At 37.8% G+C, this 23,138-nt stretch overlaps 1 protein-coding gene across 3 annotated transcripts in view; it reads right to left on the bottom strand.

Moving 5' to 3' along the window:
* The window catches only part of macrod2 (mono-ADP ribosylhydrolase 2), a 412,763-nt gene extending 393,128 nt beyond the window's left edge, over window positions 1-19,635 (bottom strand). For all 3 annotated transcript variants that reach the window (XM_086167072.1, XM_086167081.1, XM_086167089.1), the window contains exons 1-3: window positions 19,441-19,635; window positions 17,675-17,776; window positions 11,282-11,395 (exon numbers count right to left, since the gene is read on the bottom strand). In XM_086167072.1, the coding sequence (XP_086023198.1) occupies window positions 11,282-11,395; window positions 17,675-17,776; window positions 19,441-19,477 (253 nt within the window). In that variant the 5' untranslated portion in view covers window positions 19,478-19,635. The remainder of the gene's footprint in view (window positions 1-11,281; window positions 11,396-17,674; window positions 17,777-19,440) is intronic.
* Window positions 19,636-23,138: the final 3,503 nt, after the last annotated feature.

Here is a 23,138-nt window from a genome sequence, read left to right as displayed (position 1 = left end):
ACTGCAATGTTCTCAGTATTTGATCACATCAAATCCCTACCGGAAATAAGAGGGAAGAACAAGTGTTTCCTCAATTCTGAGAAATTTAGGAAAAATGAGCAAACTAATTAGACTAATTCGTCATTTGTTAATTAGCTTTGTATCATAAGTCAAGTCAGGATATGAGGAACGTTTAAATTCTTCCCATGAGATCCCAGCTTATGTGTGGACAAAGATACAGCACTTTGGAGTCACATTAGTATACACCAAGTAAGAATGAATAAAAATACAGATAAGTAATGATTTGTTACTTGCTATATTCCACATTTTATCTAATATTTGGTACAGATATGACCCAGATAAATGTGGTAGATCAAAAAAAGATTCCAATATCAAAAGCATGTACTGTGAGTTCTTTGGCATAAAATAGGTTATCACAAAGCTCAAAATTAAAAGAAAAAAAAAAAACAGTTTGGAGGGAAACAAAAACACTGTGCCCAACATGCCCCATTTGAAGTAACAGGGGGACCAGAATTAGCCAGTGGCTGGGTTCAGTGTTTTGATATTTTCTATTCAGTCAGCCATGTAAATTCAGAAAAATGCTTTCTTTATAGTTGAATGCTTTCAAAAGATAATATTTATGCTTATCTATGGTTTTAATTACAAAAGAAACATTCTGTTTAAACAAATGAAACTAAACTTGTTGGGCTTTTGTTTTTTAATTTTGTTTGTTTTTTTGGGAACAAGTACCATGTTTCAACTACACTGATTCAAACAACACAATGGTTAGTGCTTCTGCCTCACAGGAAAGAAGAGCTTGGTTTGATTTCCACAGGGGGGGCCTTTATGTGTCGAGTCTGCAGTTCTCCCCGTGTTTGCATGTGTTTCCTCCAGGTTTCCTCCCACAGTCAAAAAACAGGCAGAATTTTGATTAGAAAAATTGGAAAATTGTCCAGATGTGAGAATGAGAGATTGAATGGTTTTATGTCTATACAGTATATGGCCCTGTGGTCAACTGGCAACTGTTCCAGGGTGAAACCACGCCTCTGGCGACAGACGGACAGATAGGCTCGCACACCCCTGCAACTCTGAGTGCAGGATAAACGGTTGATAGTGAATGATAGTGATTCATTCATTCATTCATTCATTAATGATTCAAATAGGCTTTGTTTAGTAACCTTTAGCATTTTTACAATACATGTCCTGGTGAGAAGGATATCAGACAACGAAACTAAAATTATGATTTCCAAATCTGATTGCCATACCAAAGGAATCAGTTAATATATTTATTTGAATGCAAGTACTTTAATAAACTTCTATAAAATGTCAACTCCATAGCGAAAAATGCAATTGTGATTTCTTTTTTGTTCCCCAGGAACAACACGGCACAGTCACTGGAGAACCATGTTGGCTGGATAAATGGCATGGACTGTATAGGAACTGAATATCTACAGAACTAGTGAAATCTGTGCCAGTGATAAAACACACACACACACACTCACACACACACACGAACACACACACACACACACTCTCTCCAAACCTGTCCTATCTTCCTTTCCTGCCCCCCCTCACCCTAACTAGAAGTTTGTCAGAGCACAACAAAATGTAACGTCACTAAATAATGTCTTCAACCATGATAAAAACCCCTATGACAAATCTGCTTTATCTATATTTTTTTGCCATTTTTTTCCCCCCACATAATATTATTTACACGTCAACATCTGTTCAAGGCAGAAAGGATAGAGTCATAACTTCTTTAGTGCTCATATCAATGAGAGGTCTCTGAAAATGCTGCTTAGGACCTGACAATCTGAAACAGCCTGGATTTCAGCCACTGGAGATATAATTAGTTTCAGCACCGCACGCTACACAATGATGCAGTAACCTAAATACAGTTCATAATACAAAGAGTTTCTTCTGCTCTGTAAACAATTTCAAGTTGCCTGTTTTTACATGTATTTTTGAGTGTAGTCAAAAATTTTTAATGTGATTATCATGCAGCCACTGTGCATTCATTTATATTAATCCCAATTAACACCCATTCATCATTAACTGTGTTTCATCTGTGGGAGCAAACACACACACACACACACACACACACACACACACACACACACACACACACACACACACACACACACACACACACACACACACAAGAAATATCGATCAGTCAAGAAATGTATTACATGTATATGTATTAAGCAGTTATAAGGAGTTAAAATTTGAGCAACAAAGAATGTTTTGTGTTACACACACTTGTTTTCTTGATGTGATAAGTTGTCACCTACATTTTGTGCATAAATGTCCACAACAGACAAAAATACAAAACCCAGCCACAGTCTATTTCATCGTAGACAATACAAACTATGCTACACATTTTACCTTTTTGGGAACCTTAAATCCGCTTGCTTTTCGATGGTTGGGGGAGCTAGATTATATTAAAGAGATTAAATAGTTTCAATAGCCAATTTAGGCATCAAAGGCTGACCAAATTGCCTTATGTTACTTGAATAGGTTTCACTTAAGTCACTTATTTGTCCATTTCATCATGCTAATAGCAGAAACCATCATCCCATTATGGCTCCACAGCTGAGCCAGGTTAAGCAAATGCAGTTTGTTCGATGGTGCACAGCCTCTGAGAGGTCTCCCCACTCACTCTTCTCTGTAAATCACAACAAATCATCAACTTGTCTATAACTACTCAATAAAAGCAAACCTTTGATCCCTGCAACATCATCCAGCCCTTCACTTCAAGGAACTAAGAACTTGATTTCTTTCCTGGTCCACTAGGGTTACAGGTTTATAAAACTGATATACCTAAATAGCTTATGGTTCACATAGTGAGCTCTGTAGTGTTAAGAATAATGACAAGCTAGCAATAGCTTTTAAATAAAATTCTTTGATGACAAAATCACATCTCACTGACATTCCATATAAATCTTGCCATACATTGTTGCCAAAACTACCAGACCTTTCCGGTTTGGCAAGCTCAGGAATATTAACCAAAAAGGTTTCCATAAAGGTTATTTTTCCAAATCAAAGTTACTTCGATAGCCATGATGTTTTTATAAAAATAAAAAAATTAAAAAGCCATAACATTTAACACTCAATTAGTAGGTCATTCTGAAGAGGATCTGTAGTGTTGTAAGGAAAAACAAGATTAACTACTGATCTACACATAAATTACCGGTCTAGCATAGACCTTCTGTTTTTGCAAATTCATATATCATGCTGATTGAACCTAATACATGCTACGCTTGGTGACAACTTTGTATTGTAAATATTGGTACAAGTTTTTGTAAATATTGGTACAAGCTTGTAAATATTGGTATAAGTTTATGTCACAGAGTGCTTTATAAGCACTCTGTGACATAAACTTGTACCAAGGAAACTAGTATCAGATCTGTGCTGGTAAGAATATCTTCTAAAGAGAAATATTTTCATCCTGTACCTATTTCTTTGTAAAACTCTGCACTAGCTATTTGACGATAGATTAGCAGAAATGACCTGAGTACTTAAACTGAAGTACTGTGAAGAAAACAGAAATACTAAATAACTATGCACCATGCACTACACAAGGATTGTATTGATCTGTCTTAAGTCAGAGGTTGATTTTGGCACATATGTTTCAGCCCTGCACAATTCTAATGAAGCACTTGTTTCAAGGAGTCTCTCTATATTCTCTCAGAGACAAAAACCATTCACTTGCCCTGTTATGGTTACAGCCACACAAATAAACATACCTTATGTCTACAACATATCTACCACAAAATAGTGGGCATATAGCATTCTCCTTTCCTCTCTATTTCCAAAGTATACTTTGTGAAATCCTCAATTGAGCTCCTAATTTATCATTAGTGTTTCCTTTCATTTCATGGAGGGGGAAAATATATTAAAAAAAATCCACTGTTGCAAATTTTTATTTTTTTCATTCAAGGCATCAAAAATTAAAAGAATTAAGAACCAGTTCAGTAATCTCAAACACAGAGATGTTAGATAGAGTCACAGTGACCCCTACAGCAAACCAAATGAACAACCGCTCAAATATTGGTTTAATACTGTATAAGCAAATCACATGAAATAAATGTTGGCAGACCAAAACAATTAAATACCAAATCAAATTTAGCCTCATACTATCTTTAAACTGCAAAATGCTATCAGAATGGTATCTTAAAAAAGTCATTTAGAAATAACAAACACGAATAAGAATCATGTTGGTTCTACTAATTTCACATTTCTTTCTCCCCATACTACAGAATTACGTATTGATGGCTTTTATACCTATAATAATTTTTATCATCAAGTTCCCAATGTATCCACATAAGGGAAAAGGAGGTTCATCATACTCACCTCTAAGACAAATACTAAATTCCAAAATGATTAATCTCTGAAATAGTACACACACACACACACACACACACACACACACACACCGCAACTCTATTAAAGAAAAATGTCCGAACAGTGCTCAAATGAGTGTGGACATCTGACTGCCTACGGGCCAAACATGTGTCTTATGATTTCGATAATAAAAGTGACTCTTTTGCTCCATATAGAGGTCTGTGCAGTAATGTCTGCATTAAAAAGGTTTTATTAATTATTTTTCAGTATCCTTTCCCACCAGCTGTCAGACTACCTCCTAAAGAGCCAATACATCGACCCTCTGTGCTAAAGGATGGGATCACAGGTGGACCAGGGTGCCTTGAACACAGCGGCGTGGTTACAACGTATCAGAGAGGCTCGAGACAGGAAAGGAAACTTATCTGTACATTGGCTGGACCAAGCCAATACATACAGCTCCATACCCCACAAGCTAGTGGAGGTGGCATTGGAGAGGCACCATGTCCCGACATCAAAGCTCTCATAATGGATTACTATAACAGCTTTTACCCGAGATTCACTTCTGGCACAGTTACATCTGACACGGACAAGAGAAAGAGACTCACGATGGCTGCGAATACAGAGGGACAAGGAGTAGATGAACACTTCTTGGACACGGACCAGGAGGTGATCACTCCCAGTTGAGTCCTTTGGGTTAGGGGGTCTGATTTTCAAAGATCTGAGACACCTGTGAACCCACATACTATCACTGATGATGTGTCCAAGACTCTGAATCACAAGATTTACCTAATGACCTTACCAACTATATATGTCCCCAACACACAGTGCAAACTTAAAATCGTCGCAGGGATTTGAGCTTAATAAGCAAGATTGACCTGGAAAACATCAGTTCTAGCATTAATGTCATCTTTTTAAAACAAAAAAAAGTCTTCAGGTCAAAGTGCTTAACTATGATAAGGCTAAAGAAATAATAGAAATATATAATAAAAAAAAAAAAAAATACAGAAGGAAGTTTTGGAAAAGTATGGTAATACAGCATGATAAAATGAAGTGACTATGGTAACTACATATGGCTGTAGGAAAATAGAGACACTAGATGATGGGAAGTACATAAAAGAAATTATTTGAAATGTATTAAGATGTTTCAGATGTTAGTTAAAATATCTACAAAGACAATTGTCTTATTTTTTTATTAGTGGTGGTGAGCAATTGAAATTTTTTGTTCCTAATTCTGATCAGTATGCATTATATACACAAATAAACACCATTTTCTCTTAACAGCAGACATTAATCATTTCACAAAACAAAATAAAAATCTACAAAAAAAAAAAAAAACATGAAGTGCTTTTTCCTCTCTCAATAAGGCAGGGGAAGAAGCTTTAAAGTCTCCATGTCAACCAAAATTCTTAGAATTTCAGAAAACCAAAGTCAGATGGATGGGGTATATTACTGTGGCTAAAGTCAACAGCCGAAATTGCTAGACTTGAAACAGTTAATTAGATTTCTGGAGTGTGTTTGGGCTGCTATAGTTTGAAAAGTAGGGTAGATGAAGCTCAACTTGGACCAGGATGATTTATTTTTGAGCTGGCATTTGGCACAAACAAATATTTTACATACTTAAGAGGGCACAACAACCCCACATACAAACACAGAAGAAGCCATACCTTGATTAATATTTAATTGACTTATGGCCAAAACAACACATTTGTGCTAGAGAGGAAAAAACAGTACTTCCAAATCCGTTGAAATCAAACCGATAGACCAAAAGGTTTGTTGTCTTTATAAGCCAGAAACAAGTCCATCCTGGATTCCTTGCAGACCACAAAATGTCCAAAACATTAATTTGGTACTTTAGAAAAGTTGTGCATCTGTACAATGTGCACTAGAGTACATTTATTTAACTGTTTACACTCAGCATTGCATGGTATGACAGAGGGTTCCGATAGGTGTATGCCACAGCTCATCAGATGGCTGCCAGGTACACTCTCGGGAAGCAGTATCTTTATCTAGTTGTAAAATATGGCTTACTTTTCCAATTTTGTACAGGCAATGTTAAAGGGAACTATTCCAAATGTTTGCAGAGACTGCTACAGATAACTCAAACAGCTCAAATATCTGCAGTTAAGTAAATTAGATGGGTTAAATTGATCCCACACTACCATGATCCATAGTTGGTCATAACCATTTTGCAAGATGATGTGATGAGATGTGGATGTTGGATTTATATATCCATTACTGTATCTTATAACTGTGTTTGTACTCCAAATTTCAGGTCTATTTCTATCCAACTGTGAAATGCATCGGTTGTCAAATTAGCATGTGATTTGAATTTCTCTCCTTTAAACATTTGTTTAAAAACCCTTACCAATGCAAAAACTATATCAGAAGGCTGAGCTCTCCACATCTTTTCTTGCACTCTATTTTGCCATGTGCATTAACAATCATTTTCACGAGGACTTGCATATTAGCAAACTAGTCTTCAGTCAATACCTAGCAGGAGATGGCAACATCTTTCAGGAATTTATAAAAGTACTGCCAACTGGCATTAAAATCTGTAAGAACTTACTATACTTGCATTTTATAGTCTGAAACAGTACAAATTAAAGATGGTCTGATGGGTCATTATCATTTAGAACAATTCTTTTGCAGAATTCCAATAGCAACATTCATACATAGGTGTTATTCATCAAGACAAGTTCTGATGCTAAGGAGAGAAAAAAAAAAAGTATTTTAAAGTTCTTATATACACAATGTATGTTATCGGTGCAAGCCCAAATTCAATTATAGCTCACGCTCTAAATGTAAAAGAACTAGCAATTTTCTGACTGCTTTTCTGATCATTTCATAAGTTATCAGAGTTTTCAGCAATTTCTTTAACCTATTAGCCCCTCTGAAAGCCAACTTAACAAAATGAAATGCCTTCTAGCCAACAAGTATCTCAATCAGCAGTTGGACATCTGGCAGACTCTATTGTTGAAGTGGACTGCCAGACGTTATTTGGCTTGAAAAGACTTGTTCCTTCCTGAGACTCATTCCCATTTTTATCTGCTACATTACTATAGCCATTTTAATAGAAAAATGGCTTTTCTTCTCTTCAGCCAAAGATTGTTGACTGTTTTTAAACTAATGCAAGTTTCAACTATTTCAAAACATTAAGTTACTTAAAACGCACAATAAGATTGATCAGTGCAATATTTTGGGAGGTTTTAATATTGATGACAAATACTATTGTCATGAATATCAATAGTATATTCTGACAGCAAAAAATTATCATGTTCAGTCACACTATTAGGCCGAGTAAGTATATCAAATTCAACTGTTATGCTTTCCAGAAGTGGTTTAGTATTTCGGAATAATTTGCCCAAATACCACATCTTCTCACAGTAGATTTCAACGCATTTTCTCTACACACACATTAATGACAGCTCGGCTATGAGGAACAGCAAACAAAATTAAACTGTTGAGTGTAAGTGGCTCTACCAAAGGGAGATTTATAAAGGATAACAGACTTGACTACTGCCTATCACTATTTCTGATCATGCACCTGTATTTTTGAAATGGGATATAGAACAAAGACCCACAACTAAACAATGGAGGCTTAATTAATCTCTTCTTAATGATAAAGAATTCATCTCGTTCATCACAGAAGAATTAAAAAAAGTATCTAGATACCAATACCTCACCGGAAACCAATCTACTGATACTGTGCAAAAGCATATAAGAGGCAATTATTTCATTTAAAACTTCAAAGAAAAGAAAGCAGAAGGCCAAACAGCAGGAATTGGGAGACAAAATAAAAGAGAACATAAAGAATCTGCAATAATTAAGGTTACAAATTATTTAAATACAACTCAGACAACTTAACAGCTTACATTGGATAAAATTGAGGGAAGCTTAAGATTTACTAACCAAAAATATTGTGGAAACAGGCAAGCTGTTAGCATTCAGACTGAGAAAAGCAACAATCTCACAACATAGTAAAGAAAATCAAATCACAAGTAAATATTGCCACAAAACCAAACAAATTAGTAGAGGTGGTGGCAGGGTTTTACAAATCATCGTATAAGAATGACACATGTAGTGCTGATGCAGAACTCGCAGAGTACTGGTACTTAAAAAGCATAAAACAAATTGAACTGACAGACTCAACAGCTAAGGAGTCGGATAAGCAATCTAGGGAACTGGAAATTAAGCAAGTTATTTCATCACTTAAAAATAACAAAAGTCCAGGTCCAGATGGATACATCAATGAATTTTACAAAACCTTTAAAGACCTGCTAGCACCCCTGTTACTTAATCCTTACAGATATGCACTGGATTCTAAAACTATGGTACCATCTTGGACTGAGGTAATGATAGTTATAACTCATCAAGAGGGTAAAGACCCTTCTGAAGGCCAGTCATATAAGCCAATATCATTACTAAACAAAGATTTGGGTATATTAACTGCAATTCTAGCTAGAAGGGTAAATAAGATAATCGCTCAAATCATACACCCTGATCACACAGGCTGACCTCACTGGAAGGTCACACATAGATAATGTGCAACACTTATTCAATATGATATCTCATCAAAAAGATATGAAATCAGAATCAACTGTATCTACAGATGCACAAAAAGCATTTGATAGGGTATCAGGGCGATATTTATTACAAACACTAAAAGGATTTAGATTTGGTCCTAATTTCATAAATTGGATACAAACACTATTCAACCCCACAAGCACCCATTAATGTTAATGGATCTGGATCAGAGAGATTTACACTAGAACAAGGATGCAGACAAGGCTGCTCCTTATCACCCCTACTGTTTGCTATCAGTATTGAGCCGCTGGCCAGGCTAATTAGAGACGACAGTAACACGTACGCACATGATGTTTTACTATATTTAACAGAACCCAGCTCAACAATCCCATGTCTAAAGGAGCGCATATCTAGTTATGGGTATTAATCTGGATATATGGTAAATGTAAATAAAACGGAGACTATAGATAAAATTAATCTGGTTTCACAAACAGTTTATGTACAGAGTAGATTCAGATGGCCCAAAGAAGGAATTAAAGATTTAGGCATCTACATTCCCTCATCTCTACATAACCTCTATAACATAAACCACAATAAAATAATGCAGTATATTAGTAGTGACCTGGAGAGATGGCCCCGCTCCCCCTACTGGGTCGAGAAGAAAGTATCCGTACGAATGTTCTGCCCAGATTGCTTGATTTATTTCAGATGCGACCTGTGGAAATTCCTAAACCCTAGGAACTTCAATAAATTATCAAAATGTATCTGGCAATGTATCTGGCAAAATAAGCGCCCTAGAATTACACTTAAAACTTTACAATCATTCATGTCAGATGGAGGTCTTAAACTCCCAAACCTGAATTACTATTTCTGGGCTACACAAATGAAGCCGATGATTGCATGGATTCAGAACGATGCATCCACACAAGGTTTAAGGTTGAGAAAAGCAGGTGCAAAAAGTCCCTGAAAAGCTTACCCTTTATCGATGTTCCTGTAAAAGAAATGGCAGCCTGGACAAAAACAACATATAAAATACAGTCAGCCTATCAACTACCAAAGCTACTCTCATCACTGACACATATTGCACTTATGAAAAGCCCTAACAATTTAGATACTGGTTTTAGAAAATAGTCAGAACAGTCCAATCCATTTACATCAACTGATCAAGGAAGACAATCTTAAAACATTTGAACAGCTGACAAAGTAATCTGATCTCCCAAAAACACAATTTTTTAAGATATCTACAGATATCTACTACTGACAACGCACCATGAGTGGGAAAAAGTTAGAAAACCTACTTCTATAGAAAGGTTCCAACAGCACTAATGGGCAATAGGAAAAAGATTGGTAGGCTGTATAATATATTTTTATCTATGAATATACATAACTCCCAACAAATAAGACAGAGATGGGAGGCGGGAATCAACACTGATGAACAGTAGACACCAATGGACACCTGGGAGGAGATATGGATTGAGGCACACTGGACCACAAATTCAAACTCCTGGAGGGAATTCAAGTTTCAGAACACCAGAAATAATAGCTAAGATGGGGCCGACACGACGTTTTTGCTGGAGGAATTATGGTAAAGATATTGCCAACCACACGCATATTTTGGCTTTGCCCTAAACTAAGTTTATTTTGGAAGGAGGTTTTTGAAGCCCAAAAACGGTCTTCAATCAGTACATTTTGCAAAGTCCAACAACTGCATTATTAGGAGCAACCCCTATGGGTATAGAGAAAAAGGATGAAAAATACCTCCTGAACAGATTACTAACAGCAGCATTAAAAGCCATAACTATCAGGCGGTTGAAACTGGATCCCCCTACATATAATATATAGATCCAAAAGATATGGGACATTTACCAGATGGAACAAATGATATATTCATTAAGACTTCAGAAACCTATTTTTACTAAACAATGGGCACTTGTCATGTCTTTCCAAATACAATAAGGTTGGAGTCAAAGAGTTTTGGACTGTCACTAGACATAAGCATCATACCCTTTTGGATTACCTATGTGGGGTGGATTGTTTTTTTTTTTCTATATTTTTAACCCCCCCCCCCCCCCCCCCCTTTTTCTCCCCCATCCCCAATATTTCTGTTACTATTTTTTCATGTCATGACATGATCATCATAAAATCATGTGGTAAATGTACCTGTTATACTGATGTTGAGAAAAACCTAAAAAAATGAGTTTATAAAAAAGTGTAAGTGGCTTAAAAAGAAGAGGAACTACATATGGCTTTAAATGTAAGACAGTTGATATCATACCACAAGACAAAGACCAGGAAGAGCAAACGTCTTACCAGGATGATGTGATGCTTGAAGAACCAGTACTTCCACATTGTTAACAGTAGAGGACAGCAAACTACAGTTTAAGCTAGAAAATGCAGTGACGCGCTAAAAGTCAATGTTCAAAGTTCTTACCAGCATTGACAATGGCATCCACCTCCAAGACTGTAATATCTCCCTTGTAGAGAGATACTTTATCACTCAGACACCCTCCACATGTAAGCTCCTTTCCTTTCTGGCTGTCTTCAGCTGAAATAGAAAACATAACTTGGACTCATTTCAATTGAATGTGATGACATCATGATACACAATGTAGTGACTTCTGCACATGACTTGTTCAATCTACACTCTAATGTTGTTGAATGTGACAACATTTGACACATTTACTTTCTTTTCAGGATTTCCTTTTATTTGACTTACAGTGTTGAATGCAGCCTCAGGGGGCACTGGCCGGTACAGGCCAGTGTCTCCCTGAGCCAATTCAAAGCCCAGATAAATGCAGAGGGTTGCGTCAGGAAGGACATCCGGTGTAAAACTTGAGCCAAAACCAAATATTCAAATTAAACCTAAGTCTCATACTGGTTTAATGAGGCCCCAGTTTACAACAACCGCAACCAGGTACCAATGGAAATTGGGCAATTGTGTGTCGAAAAACGGAGAAAAGGATGGTGTCTTTGTAAGCAGACAGAGAGGAGGAAAGGCCAGAGGGTAAGGGAGAGCTTCTGGGTGGTAAGGGAGAGCTTCCAGATGACTGGACAACTACGGCTAATGTGATCAGGGAGACAGGTAGGAGAGTACTTGATGTGTCATCTGGAAGGAAAGTAGATAAGGAGACCTGGTGGTGGAATGAGGAAATGCAGGAGTATATACAGAGGAAGCGGTTAGCAAAGAAGAAGTGGGACACTGAGAGGACTGAAGAGAGTCGACAGAAGTACAGGGAGATACAGCGTAAAGATAGAGGTAGCAAAGGCAAAACAAAGTGTGTACAATGACTTGTATGCTCGGTTGGACAGTAAGGAGGGAGAGAATGATTTACACACTGTGTCAAAGCAGAGAGATAGATATGGAAAGGATGTACAGCAGGTCTGGGTGATTAAGAACAGAGAGGGAAATGTATTGACAGATGCTAGAAGAGTGATGGGAAGATGGAAAGAATACTTTGAAGAGCTGAGGAATAAGGAAAATGAAAGGAAGTGAAGGGTAGAAGACATGACTATTGTAGACCACAAAGTAGCAGATATTAGTAAAATGTGAAGTAAAGAAGCCATTTGAAGAGGATGAAGAGTGGAAAGACAGTTGGTCCTGATGATACACCTGAGGAGATATGGAAGTATCTAGGAGAGGCAGCTGTAGAGTTTCTGTCTAGATTATTCAACAGGATCTTAGAGAGTGAGAAGATGCCTGAGGAATGGAGAAGTGTGACGGTGCCTGTTTAAGCATAGGGGGGAGGTGCATTATTAGGATAATGATAGAGAGATAAAGTTGATGAGCCATACAATTCATTAATTGGAAAGAGTAGTGGTGACTAGACTGAGAGCAGAAGTCAGCATTTGTGAGCAGCAGTATGGCTTCATGCATAGGAGTACTACAGATGTAGTATTTGCTTTGAGAATGCAATAGCAAAGTACAGAGGAAGCTGCATTGCACTTTTGTGGACTTAAAAAAAAAAAGACAGGGTGCCGGAAGAGAACCTCTGGATGTTCTGGAGAGAAGGTCACAGAAGCCAGACTGAGATGGTCTGGTCATGTACAGAGGAGGGATTGTGAATATACTGGTAGACGGATGCTGGAATTGGAGCTGCCAGGCAGGAGGTCTATGAAGGTCGTTGGTAAGAGAGGAGGATGCAGAGAATAGGGTTAGATGGAGAAGGTTGATTCACTGTGGTGACCCCTGAAGGGAAAATCTGAAAGGAAAAGATTTTACTTACTGTTGTTACGGTGTACACTAATGTTTTAATCAATCAAAAAAAGGTGTCTTAAGGTTTCTTAAATTCTGTGTTTAAAGTTACACAATCACTTATCTCAACCAGTACATACCAGCTGTTGTTGCAAATATTACTAATAAAAAAAAAATATGATTTTAAATGACTTGTTTTCATATTATCTAGTTACTTCAGTCTTTCCACATGAACAAAATGAAAAATAATTTACATCAATATATTTTAGTTCATTGACATATTGACAATACTGTTTGTTTATCTTGCAAGTCTTGTTTGAATACACTTATTTGAAAATTAAATTAATTGGAGCAAAAACCATGAGGTTTCAAAACTATACGGTTAAGCTGATAGGCTGCTGCTTTGTTTTTCTGTTCTGTTTGCCAAGGTCATCACTTAAATAGTAAGTCTTAGGTTTTGATGGCATCTCCCTTAAGAAGCTGGCTTTTAGTGGATCTCTGTGTTTAGTTTGGTATTCAGTAACTAAAAGTCATGCATTGAGATATGATGAGGTGACAGACGTAGCTAGTGAGGTATATCCCATCTCTTTAATTTGAGAAACTACAAATGTACTGAAAAAAACAATCTGTTACCATGAAGCTGTTTGCAGTTTTGAGTTTCTGAACAGAGCACAATACCGTTTATCTATCAACACCACAACTGGTTCACACAAAGGCCTATTTATCAAGCTTGTATTACATATGCAAAATATTATTATTTATCCCTTTAATTTTTCTAGTAGAGGCTAATCTGGACTTTTATTCCCGAAATGGAAAGGAAGTTGATCCTGTTTAAGTGTTCTCTATTGTAGATATTTCCATCAACTCTGGAAAAATATTGGCAATCATCTACTTCGTAGTAGTTCTTTGTGATCTTTCATGTCTTTTGGTGTGTGTGAACTTGGCAACTTTGCAGAACTTCCTTCTTTAAAATAATTTACCAAATTGAGAAGTTGGCTCATCCGTAAGTTTGATAACTTGGTTGTTTCCAGCCAACCTTTTATTTGTAGTGGCATCTCTTGCAACCTCACAATGTCAGTTCCGGTCAAAGTAATTGTGCAATTACTTTGGACCCCTAGGAAAATTATTTGCTCTCTACATACTTTTGTTTTTAAAAGGAATGTTTGCTCAGCTAAATAAAATAAGCTCCACCCTTCCTGTGAAGATATAGCTTAAATGTAGGGGTGGTTGATGGGTTAGATACAAAATGTAAAGGTAAATGAATTGCACTCAAATGCAATTTTGTATTTTTACCTACTATTCATAGCTATTCTTAATTACAGGAAGATATTGTGGCCTGAGCCTGGAGGTCAGACCCCTATCGCATCCAATTCCTTTTCTTCCATATAATAGCACAGAGGCTGTCCACCTACCTGGAGAAGAATAAATATATTGATACATCAGTACTGAAGGCAGGAATTTCTGGATTTTCTGAATGTGGGGAGCACACCAGTATGATCTAGCATCAGATACAGGCAGCAAAAAAGGGGGAGAGGAAAAAAATAAAAAGGACAGACCTCCATGTCATCTTCCTCGATTTGGTCAATGCATTTAGATCTGTTCCACATAACCTCCTCTGGGAATCATGTTCAACCCCCATCACTTCCCCGGGTAAGGCCTACTATGAAGACCTGCAACTGTGCCTTACAACAGCATGTGGAAATAGGCATTATGGCAGGGTGTACAATATGACCCCTGGCCTTTACAATGGCCATGGAAGTTATCATCACAGTCTCGAGGTGGGTGGTGGGGGGAGCGTGAACAATATCCGCCTCTCACCAATCTGCGCATACATGGATGACATGACCACCCTGACCACTACTGTAGCATGCACAAAGCAACTACTTGAGAAATTGCAGGACAACATCACATGGGCCAAGATGAAAATCAAGTCGAGCAAATCACAAGGAATATCAATACTGAAAAAACATGAGCTTTTACATTGGTGATGACCCAATACCAACGGTGTATGAGCAACCTGTAGAGGGTTTGGGTAGATTGTACAGCACCAACCTCAGGGACAAAGACCATGTGCAACAGCTAAAGCAGAATTTTACCAGCAGTCTGGCAAACAACAGCAAGACCCAACTACCAGGAAAGCTCAAGCTCTGGTGCATGCAACAATTTGGGCTACTTCCTTGGGTTATGTGGCCACTTGCCATCTACGAGGTCCCCAGAAAATCTGTGGAAAAGATGGAATGAGCCATGACTTCACACATGAAGAAATGGCTTTGTGTTCCATGCTGTCTTACCAACATTAACCTCTATAGCAAAGGAGTCCTTGAGCTGCCTATCATAAGCCTCAATGAAGAGTACAAGTGCTCTAAAGTGAGGCTCCAAATGACCCTAAAGGACTCCCTAGATTGGACAGTCAGCACTACTGCACCACCTCTGGCAACCTGACGGAAGTGGACAACATCCAATGCATTGCAGAATGATTGGCCTTAAACGCAATGACATTGTGGGGCATGTCCAGTTGGAAATAGGAGACTTTGGTCTGTTAGCAAGTAAACTGACTTGGCACAAGGCTTCCACAGCTTGAAATTAGACTGCTCAGCAGGAAGGAGCTCTGGGAGATGAAAGCAAATAACCTAAGCTTCATCATCTGACCTACCCATGATTTTTGATGCCAAAAAATCTCCACCGGTGGTATGGCGAAGACCCAGCCTGTGCCCCTTGCCCATCCCATGCAACTCTCAAACACATTCTGTCCAGTTGCAAGACCAGCCTCACACAAGGACGTTATACCTGGAGGCACAATCAGGTGTTGAAGTGTCTGACAGCAGTACTGGAGAACAAGAGGAATGTAGTTAACTCCTTACCCCTGAGAGTGACCAATTCCACCAGGGCAGCCTCATTCATCTGAGAGGGTTGGAAAAAGCCTAACCATCTTACCACTATACTTAAGCCTGGACAGGTAGCCGTGGCCCAAGATTGGAATATGTTGGTTTACATTGGCCAGCTACTAATCTTTTCCCCCAGCGATCGCATCTACTACCCTGAGTCCAGGACTTGCACTACTCTGGTCCTGGAGAGAGGAAAGGTGATCAATCGATTCCACTTCTCTCAAAGAGTTACCCAGAATCCATCATTTACAGAGAAACCCGAGAAGAGCCTTTGAAAAATCTTTGACTGCCCCTTAAGGATGACACTTCCATGAAAGCAAACAATGTGCAACTGGTGAGTTGGCTGACAACAGTTGACAAGTCAGGTCTTCCAGGGAAATGCAAGGCATGATTAAACCAGCATGGCATCCTGCAAAGGACTCTGTGCCATTGCTGGTATATGAATTTCCTAACTCTGCTGTCGAAGGACTTCAGTAGCCACCTGTGACTTTGGTTAGGCTTACTACCAAGTCTGAGCAGCATCACTTCTACAGCAACAAACTGACGCTCCCCTATCAACAGACTTACTGAGGAGTTCATGGCTACCAGGGCAAAGGAGGTGTTCCAGTGGCCGGAAGTCAAGGACCTGAAAGTATCTCAAGCTGGCACTGAGGTGAGGACTTGCAGAAAGTAGAGGGCACAGGCTCCCTCAACAAACACTTGGGTAGTATGAATGACATTCTAACCCTCAACTACCCTCTTAGCTGAAAGCCCAAAACAGGTCTCCTGGGACCAGGGAAGGGCTGGCAACTAAGGGTGGACTTGGGAAAACAACTTTGTCTTGGTGAGGAGGTCTGAAGTTGAAAGACTCAAAACCCTTCCTGACCCTAGGTACCATCACTGATGATGTGTCCAAGAAACTGCATCATAAGATGTATAAAAAAACTAATCCTAAATCCTAAATACTATACACAGAACACCAGTTAATTGTCATATGCAGGACACAAGTTTAGATTATTAATTTCATTGATATTGCGACTTTTGTAATGTTAAAACAGGGGGCTTTTCCACTTTTTTTTTCTCAAGAGTGTGGCATGTGCTTTTACCAGGTTAATCATGTGCACTCATATCAAACTGTTGACTCATCTGCTCTGTCAGAGAATCCTAAATGATGTCTCTCGTACTGATCAAGTTATTGAGTGTTGAGGATGATTTGCACTTTTGCAAAGTCACCCAATTATAAGTGGAATTATTGAATGCTTAAACATTACAGCTGCAAAAAATGTACCTGAGAATTCTCATTCATCATATTAAGAAATACACGGATAGAATTACAAAGTAATTGTTATGGGATCTGCTCGGCACCATGATATACAATTATAGCATCTTTCTCGAGGTCACAATGACCATGCACTACAGTCAATGATCAATTCACAAGCAGGTCTGGCTGATGTATTTGGAGCACAGTTCAACAATATATCAAACTCACATAGACATTTACCTTCTTTTTCTAAATAATATCATACAACCAATTAAGTGATGGGCCAAGTCTGTAAAATAAAAATAGTAGATTGAATAACTGTAGCAAATACTATTCTGAAACACTTCATATTTATAAGAAATTATATACTTGAGCACTTTCAAAGTTGATGTGCAACAGATTGAAATTTTCATTACATTTTAATTAAGTGTTCAGCTCTCAATTATGATGCAATTATTTGTCACTATATTGTGTCATTAGGAGAAATCCCACATTGAGTTCCCTTACAGTAATTTTCCTCTCTCCAGGTTGTAATCTTGTCCAGACACACATAGTCTTGGCGACGATACTCCTTGCGTCTCTCCTCGATTTCCAGATGGAGCAATCTCTCTGTGGAAGAATGATTATACAGAGCCATTATCAATACAACTATTGCTCTCCAACTGTTTCATGTATTAAACATGGAAAGTTTGCAAAGTGATTGTAATGTGAGATTGACAGATTTGGGTTTTATTCTCTCATACTAGGGCTATGAAACAGCTACACAAGTGGAATGAGAGTCGTGACGGGTCTTTGCATATAGAACCTGAGCTTTTACTGAGTTCCTTGACTAAAGTTCAGAGGGTTGAATGGTACCAGTATTTATCTTTAGAGATACCCGAGCACAAACACTGTTGTTCTACAAACACCTTAACTTTCTTAATGTGCATTATTAAAAGGATCATTAATATTGTAAACCTAACTTCTGAAATTACCTCCAGATAGGCATTTTAAGATTGTGGAATCAGAAAGAATACTATTGCAGCTGGTAGATACTTCTCGTATTGTTTAAACTCTCTTCAGTAGCATTGCTTATTGTCATTTAAGACATCTGATAAGTTTCATTTAGTTTTTTATCTCCAAAGTTTACACACACAGTAAACGATGAAGTTCAGTTTGCTCTAATTTCTCCAAACAGTTCTGCATTATTCTGCTGCTGAATATTCATCCTTACCGAATATTCAAAAAAATTAAAACTCACAATATGCGGCATCTGACAGGGAGGCCACATATTAGTTGTAAAATAAGTCTTTGATATCACTACCTTGTTTTAAAGCAATTTGTGGCTGGACTATATGGCCCAAATATTACATCTGATTCACTTTAATGTCCACTCTGTATTGCTAGCCGCTTGACTCTGAAATAGCTAAGATTAATTATTAGCTTTTAATTAAAACTTTTAATTGTGAATGTAGAATTTGCCTTTCTCTCAGACGGGGAGGTACCAGACTCTTCATCATAAAAACAAGTCAACAAGTTCAAAAGTTAATAGAATAAATAGTTTTTTCATTAACTTATGAGGTACTTTCTTGTTGAATGAGAGATGAGTGCAGGAGGTCTGTGTGATTTATAAGGCCACTTTAGCAAATTAATATGATAGATAACATCTGTGCTGATCTGTGCCCACCTTGTTAGGTGAAAACACCTGCAACAACTCTCTCTGTCCACAATGACATACTTTTTTTCTACCCAATAACTCTATAGTTGTTTTTACCTTCACTTGTGTTTAAATTCAGGTCTTACATTAAAAAAAGACATACAACAAACTCCTTTTAAATCCTCTTAACAGTAAAACATATTCTAAATGTATTCATTTTACTTTTACAAATCTGTGTCCATATGTTCAGTAACAGTAATCTTTCAAGGTTCAGAATGTTTGCAAATTCCCAGGCTGCTGTTGATGCATCACACAGGTGTAAACAAGTGGTAAACATCTACACAATTAACTCGAAAGACAGAACAAAAATAACAGTATACACCTTTTGTGTGAGATATCAAGCTTCTAAGGGGCAGTGTCTCAACAGTGTACTTGCAAATACCAAACAAACATTAACGATAGTCAAACAGGAAAAACATCTTCATAACGTCTGCTGCCACCATAAATATTGTCATAAAGCCTCGATACTGGTGCAATTTTGCAATACGAGCTATTGTCAATCATCTGGCATGGATAGAATTTATGCGTTCTGCCATGGACAGGGTGATAGCCTAATTCAGTACAAAAGAAGCCTTACCTTTTTCAGTCTTCCAATCCTTTTTCTTTTTGCTCATGCTGCCGCTGTGATTAGACTTCGAATGGTTGTTTTTTGACTGTGGCAACCCCAGAGCTCACAGTGAACTGTGTTCCGGAAAATAAAATTGAAATGCAAAGTGAAACAGCCTCTGGTCGGTTGTCTCACCTGTGAAGCTGTCAAATTTCTGTGGGGCTCAATAAGTTCAACCTACCATGCTTACACCGTAAATTATGTGTACAAATTCCGGTAACGTGATTGGTTAATATTAGCAGAAATGTTGTACCATGATTGGTTTATCTGCTCTGTCAATCACATGGCCCCCCGCCCCCCCACACACACACACATACACGCGGACACCCTCGTGTTGGTGAAGCATGATAGGCTGTTTCAGGTTTGTCCACCCATGAATGAGGTTCAGCCTCCTGGCGTGAGAGGTTGTAGGCAAGTACCGCCCGACCACTTGCATACAAACTCCACCAGTGGATACTCTGAGTCAGTGTCAATCAGTTTATTGAAAACACGTTGAATTAATGTCTGGTTGAGTTAACCTTTTCAAAAGATGTGTTTAAGATGTCATGATAATACATGTTTTTGTGTTTCATTAGTTAGTTTGGCCACATGTTTGCATTGCTGGTTGACAGTAGTTCATCCTATTTTGGGGAATCTGGTGTTTGAACATAGAGAAAAGATAATTTTAAGAAAACAATATTTTGATAATCTTTGATCAGGTATTGATAGGGGGAGCATGTGAGTGTAGTAAATATTTTTTTCAGCAAGTAGCACCTAACCCGGGCCTGTAATTTTGTTTTTATTTATAATCTGGTGAATGAAATTTCATATTGGATAATTTGGCCATATGTTACTCAGGTGTCAGTTGCAAAATGTATAGAGACCTACCATTCTCTTTCCTAGTAGAGAAAAGCTGATATAATAGACCAGATAGAACCATTCTGGCTGTCACATGTAAGACCCGGTTCCAGATACCACCGTCTGTCATCTGTTGTGTTAGCCCTATTCTGGTTTGAACCCATCTGTTCCTAAAACCACTGATTTAATATCCAAGAAGACCATGTCGTTCATCCTCTGTACCATGATCAATATTTTGTTTTGTGTTTAAAACCCTAATTGTTAGATTTTAAGATATTAATTTAGTGCCTGGAAATCAGAAATCAGAAAAAAATTATTTGTTCCTGAGGGGCAATTAGAAGGTTGTTAGTCATCCAAATCATGACCGATCTTTGTCACATCATATAGTGGCAAGTGGACTTAGCTTTTCAGCCTTGAAGGAGAAAGGAGAAAAGTCACGTTGTCCTGTTGCCATTATAAGATTTGACAATTTTATTTTGACTGTCTCATAATCAATCAACCACTAGAGGTCGTACTTGGGTGGATTAGCATTTGCTTGATTTTGAAGAGATCAAAATTAATGGTACTTTTTACTGGGTCATGCAGTATGCATGCAACATCTATGTTATTATCAGCCAAAGTGTGTCGTATTCTTTATGGACAAGGGTATATCAAAGAAGGGTATGCATGATGGTGAGGTGGTTCATAGTCTCCTCTCATCTATATATTAGTAATTCATTTCCAGTGACTCATTGGGGTCCCTTTATGTATAGATTGCAAGTTTGACCTGGGCTCTCCTTGGGTTGTATGTCATCTCCCCATAAGCTAACTCAAATATCTAAATTGTATGTCTGAATATGTTTAATCATCGGTATCTACTCTATGTCTTTGACCCTGCGTGCAGTTGAGTTAATGCATGAAGCATGCTGATCATGGATGTTGTCTGATTTGGATACTAGTATGGTGGAGACATAAACTAAATCAGTTTGACTGAGTCCTTCCTGACTTATCTATTTCCCCATTTAATGCCACCGATTGCGTAGATCTCCTCATGTTCATTTTGATCATTTCCAAAAATGCTATCTAAGCGTCAGTTCTTAATGTAAGACCGAGCCTTTTTTAGGACAGTCATGCTACCCTGAACAGAGAAGAATCTATTTGTATACACTACGTAGGCAATTGTTATTGTCATGGTAACAGTACAAGCCAAGTAAGCCAGTACTTCTACATTGGAAGTTACTTACATAGTCCACAGTAATATTAAAACAATGAAATTACTGAACACAATCAAGATATCAATGGATAAAAACAGTATTATAAAAAAATCCATGAATAAATCGACAGCAGCCAAGTACACAACTTAAAACAATAACTACAACGGTGAACGTGTTGCTCAGTGGTAGAGCACATGCTTCGCATGTATGAGGCCCTGCAAGTCGCTTTGGATGAAAGCGTCTGCCAAATGACTATTCTGTTCTATTCTAACAACAAATAACAGGGGATTACAATGGGCAACATCAAGGAACAGTGAGGGTGAAAAATACACAACTATATCTAAACATCAATATAGAGTACATCAGCCACAGCTTGTCGTGCAGGGGATGGGAAGAATATCCAGGATAGCTCACAGTTTGTCATTTACTCTCCCCACTGCCACCAACTGAAGGTGGTTCAGGTTCATTCCACCACTGAGTGGGCTTTCCTCACTATCTTATTAGGCCTATGGACTTCACCAGTCCTGGCACTGCCCCACCAGCACACTCAACTTGCACTCAGAACTTTAATATTTAAGTATTAAAATATATCATTTATATATTATACTTACATTTAAATATTTACCGACAGGAAACCACAGATTGTGGTCTGTTTTGATCCCTCAACATTTTGAATCAAACATTGCCTGCTTACATGTTCCATTGTATCCTGCTTTTTACAGTTTATCTGTTGTAAACTGCTTAGTACTCTAACTCCAAAGAGGCAAAAACCCAATTTGACCGAGCAAAAGCTGAAATGGATGCTCATTACCTATCTTTTATGTCCAGCAACTTTTTCAGACTGAATATTAACTGTCCATATAAAATTGTTAACGAAGTTTCTGATTTCAAGCCTTTTATGTGTGTTTTTGTGATTCTTGAACCTCATTTAAAAATGTGTATGGTGATTTCTTGACAATGATGTAGTTACTTAATTTTGGTATAAAGAAAACACCAGAACATGTAAGTAAAGGCTCAACCAGTGCTTTGTCTGTCATTTTCTCCAGAATTCAGATCCTGTAAATTTTCTAATTTAATACTATTTTATTTGAAAATACATGACTGATAATCCTTAAATGACCTTCAATTGCCAACTGATCACTTGCAATAGCAGCACCAACAAGACAAGATGTGATTTTTCCAATATGAGTGTACACACAGACACACACACACACACATACACATATTTTGAATATTCTTTTCTAAAAGGATTCCTGTGGGTTGCAGCTTTGGTGAAATTTTCCTGTGTTTACTTTACTGTATTTAATAAAGCCCCCATCCACCATGTCTCTTCACACTACAGCATGTCTGCTTTGAAATTCCTTCATGATTGCTGGCAAACTCAAGTCAAATAGATGTTCTATGGCTGGATGATTGAATGTTTACAGCATATGTTTAAAGGCATTCAAACCATTTTAAGCTTCTGGGTATTGATCCAGCTAAATCTGTTGTATTGTTTATTATACGGTATGTATGCTTCATGTGTCCATATGAAACATAATAATTCTGTTATTTAAACAATTTTGGGTTTCACTCTTACACTGGTCAGCTTTCATTTCGGCACATCATATATCAATGAAAGTAGCATGGTGGTGCAAG

Source organism: Fistularia commersonii, chromosome 2 (assembly GCF_037954325.1).
Source record: "Fistularia commersonii isolate RoL2024-O1a breed Wild chromosome 2, RoL_Fcom_v1.0, whole genome shotgun sequence".
NCBI lineage: Eukaryota > Metazoa > Chordata > Actinopteri > Syngnathiformes > Fistulariidae > Fistularia > Fistularia commersonii.
This window is presented reverse-complemented; position numbering and strand designations above follow the sequence as displayed.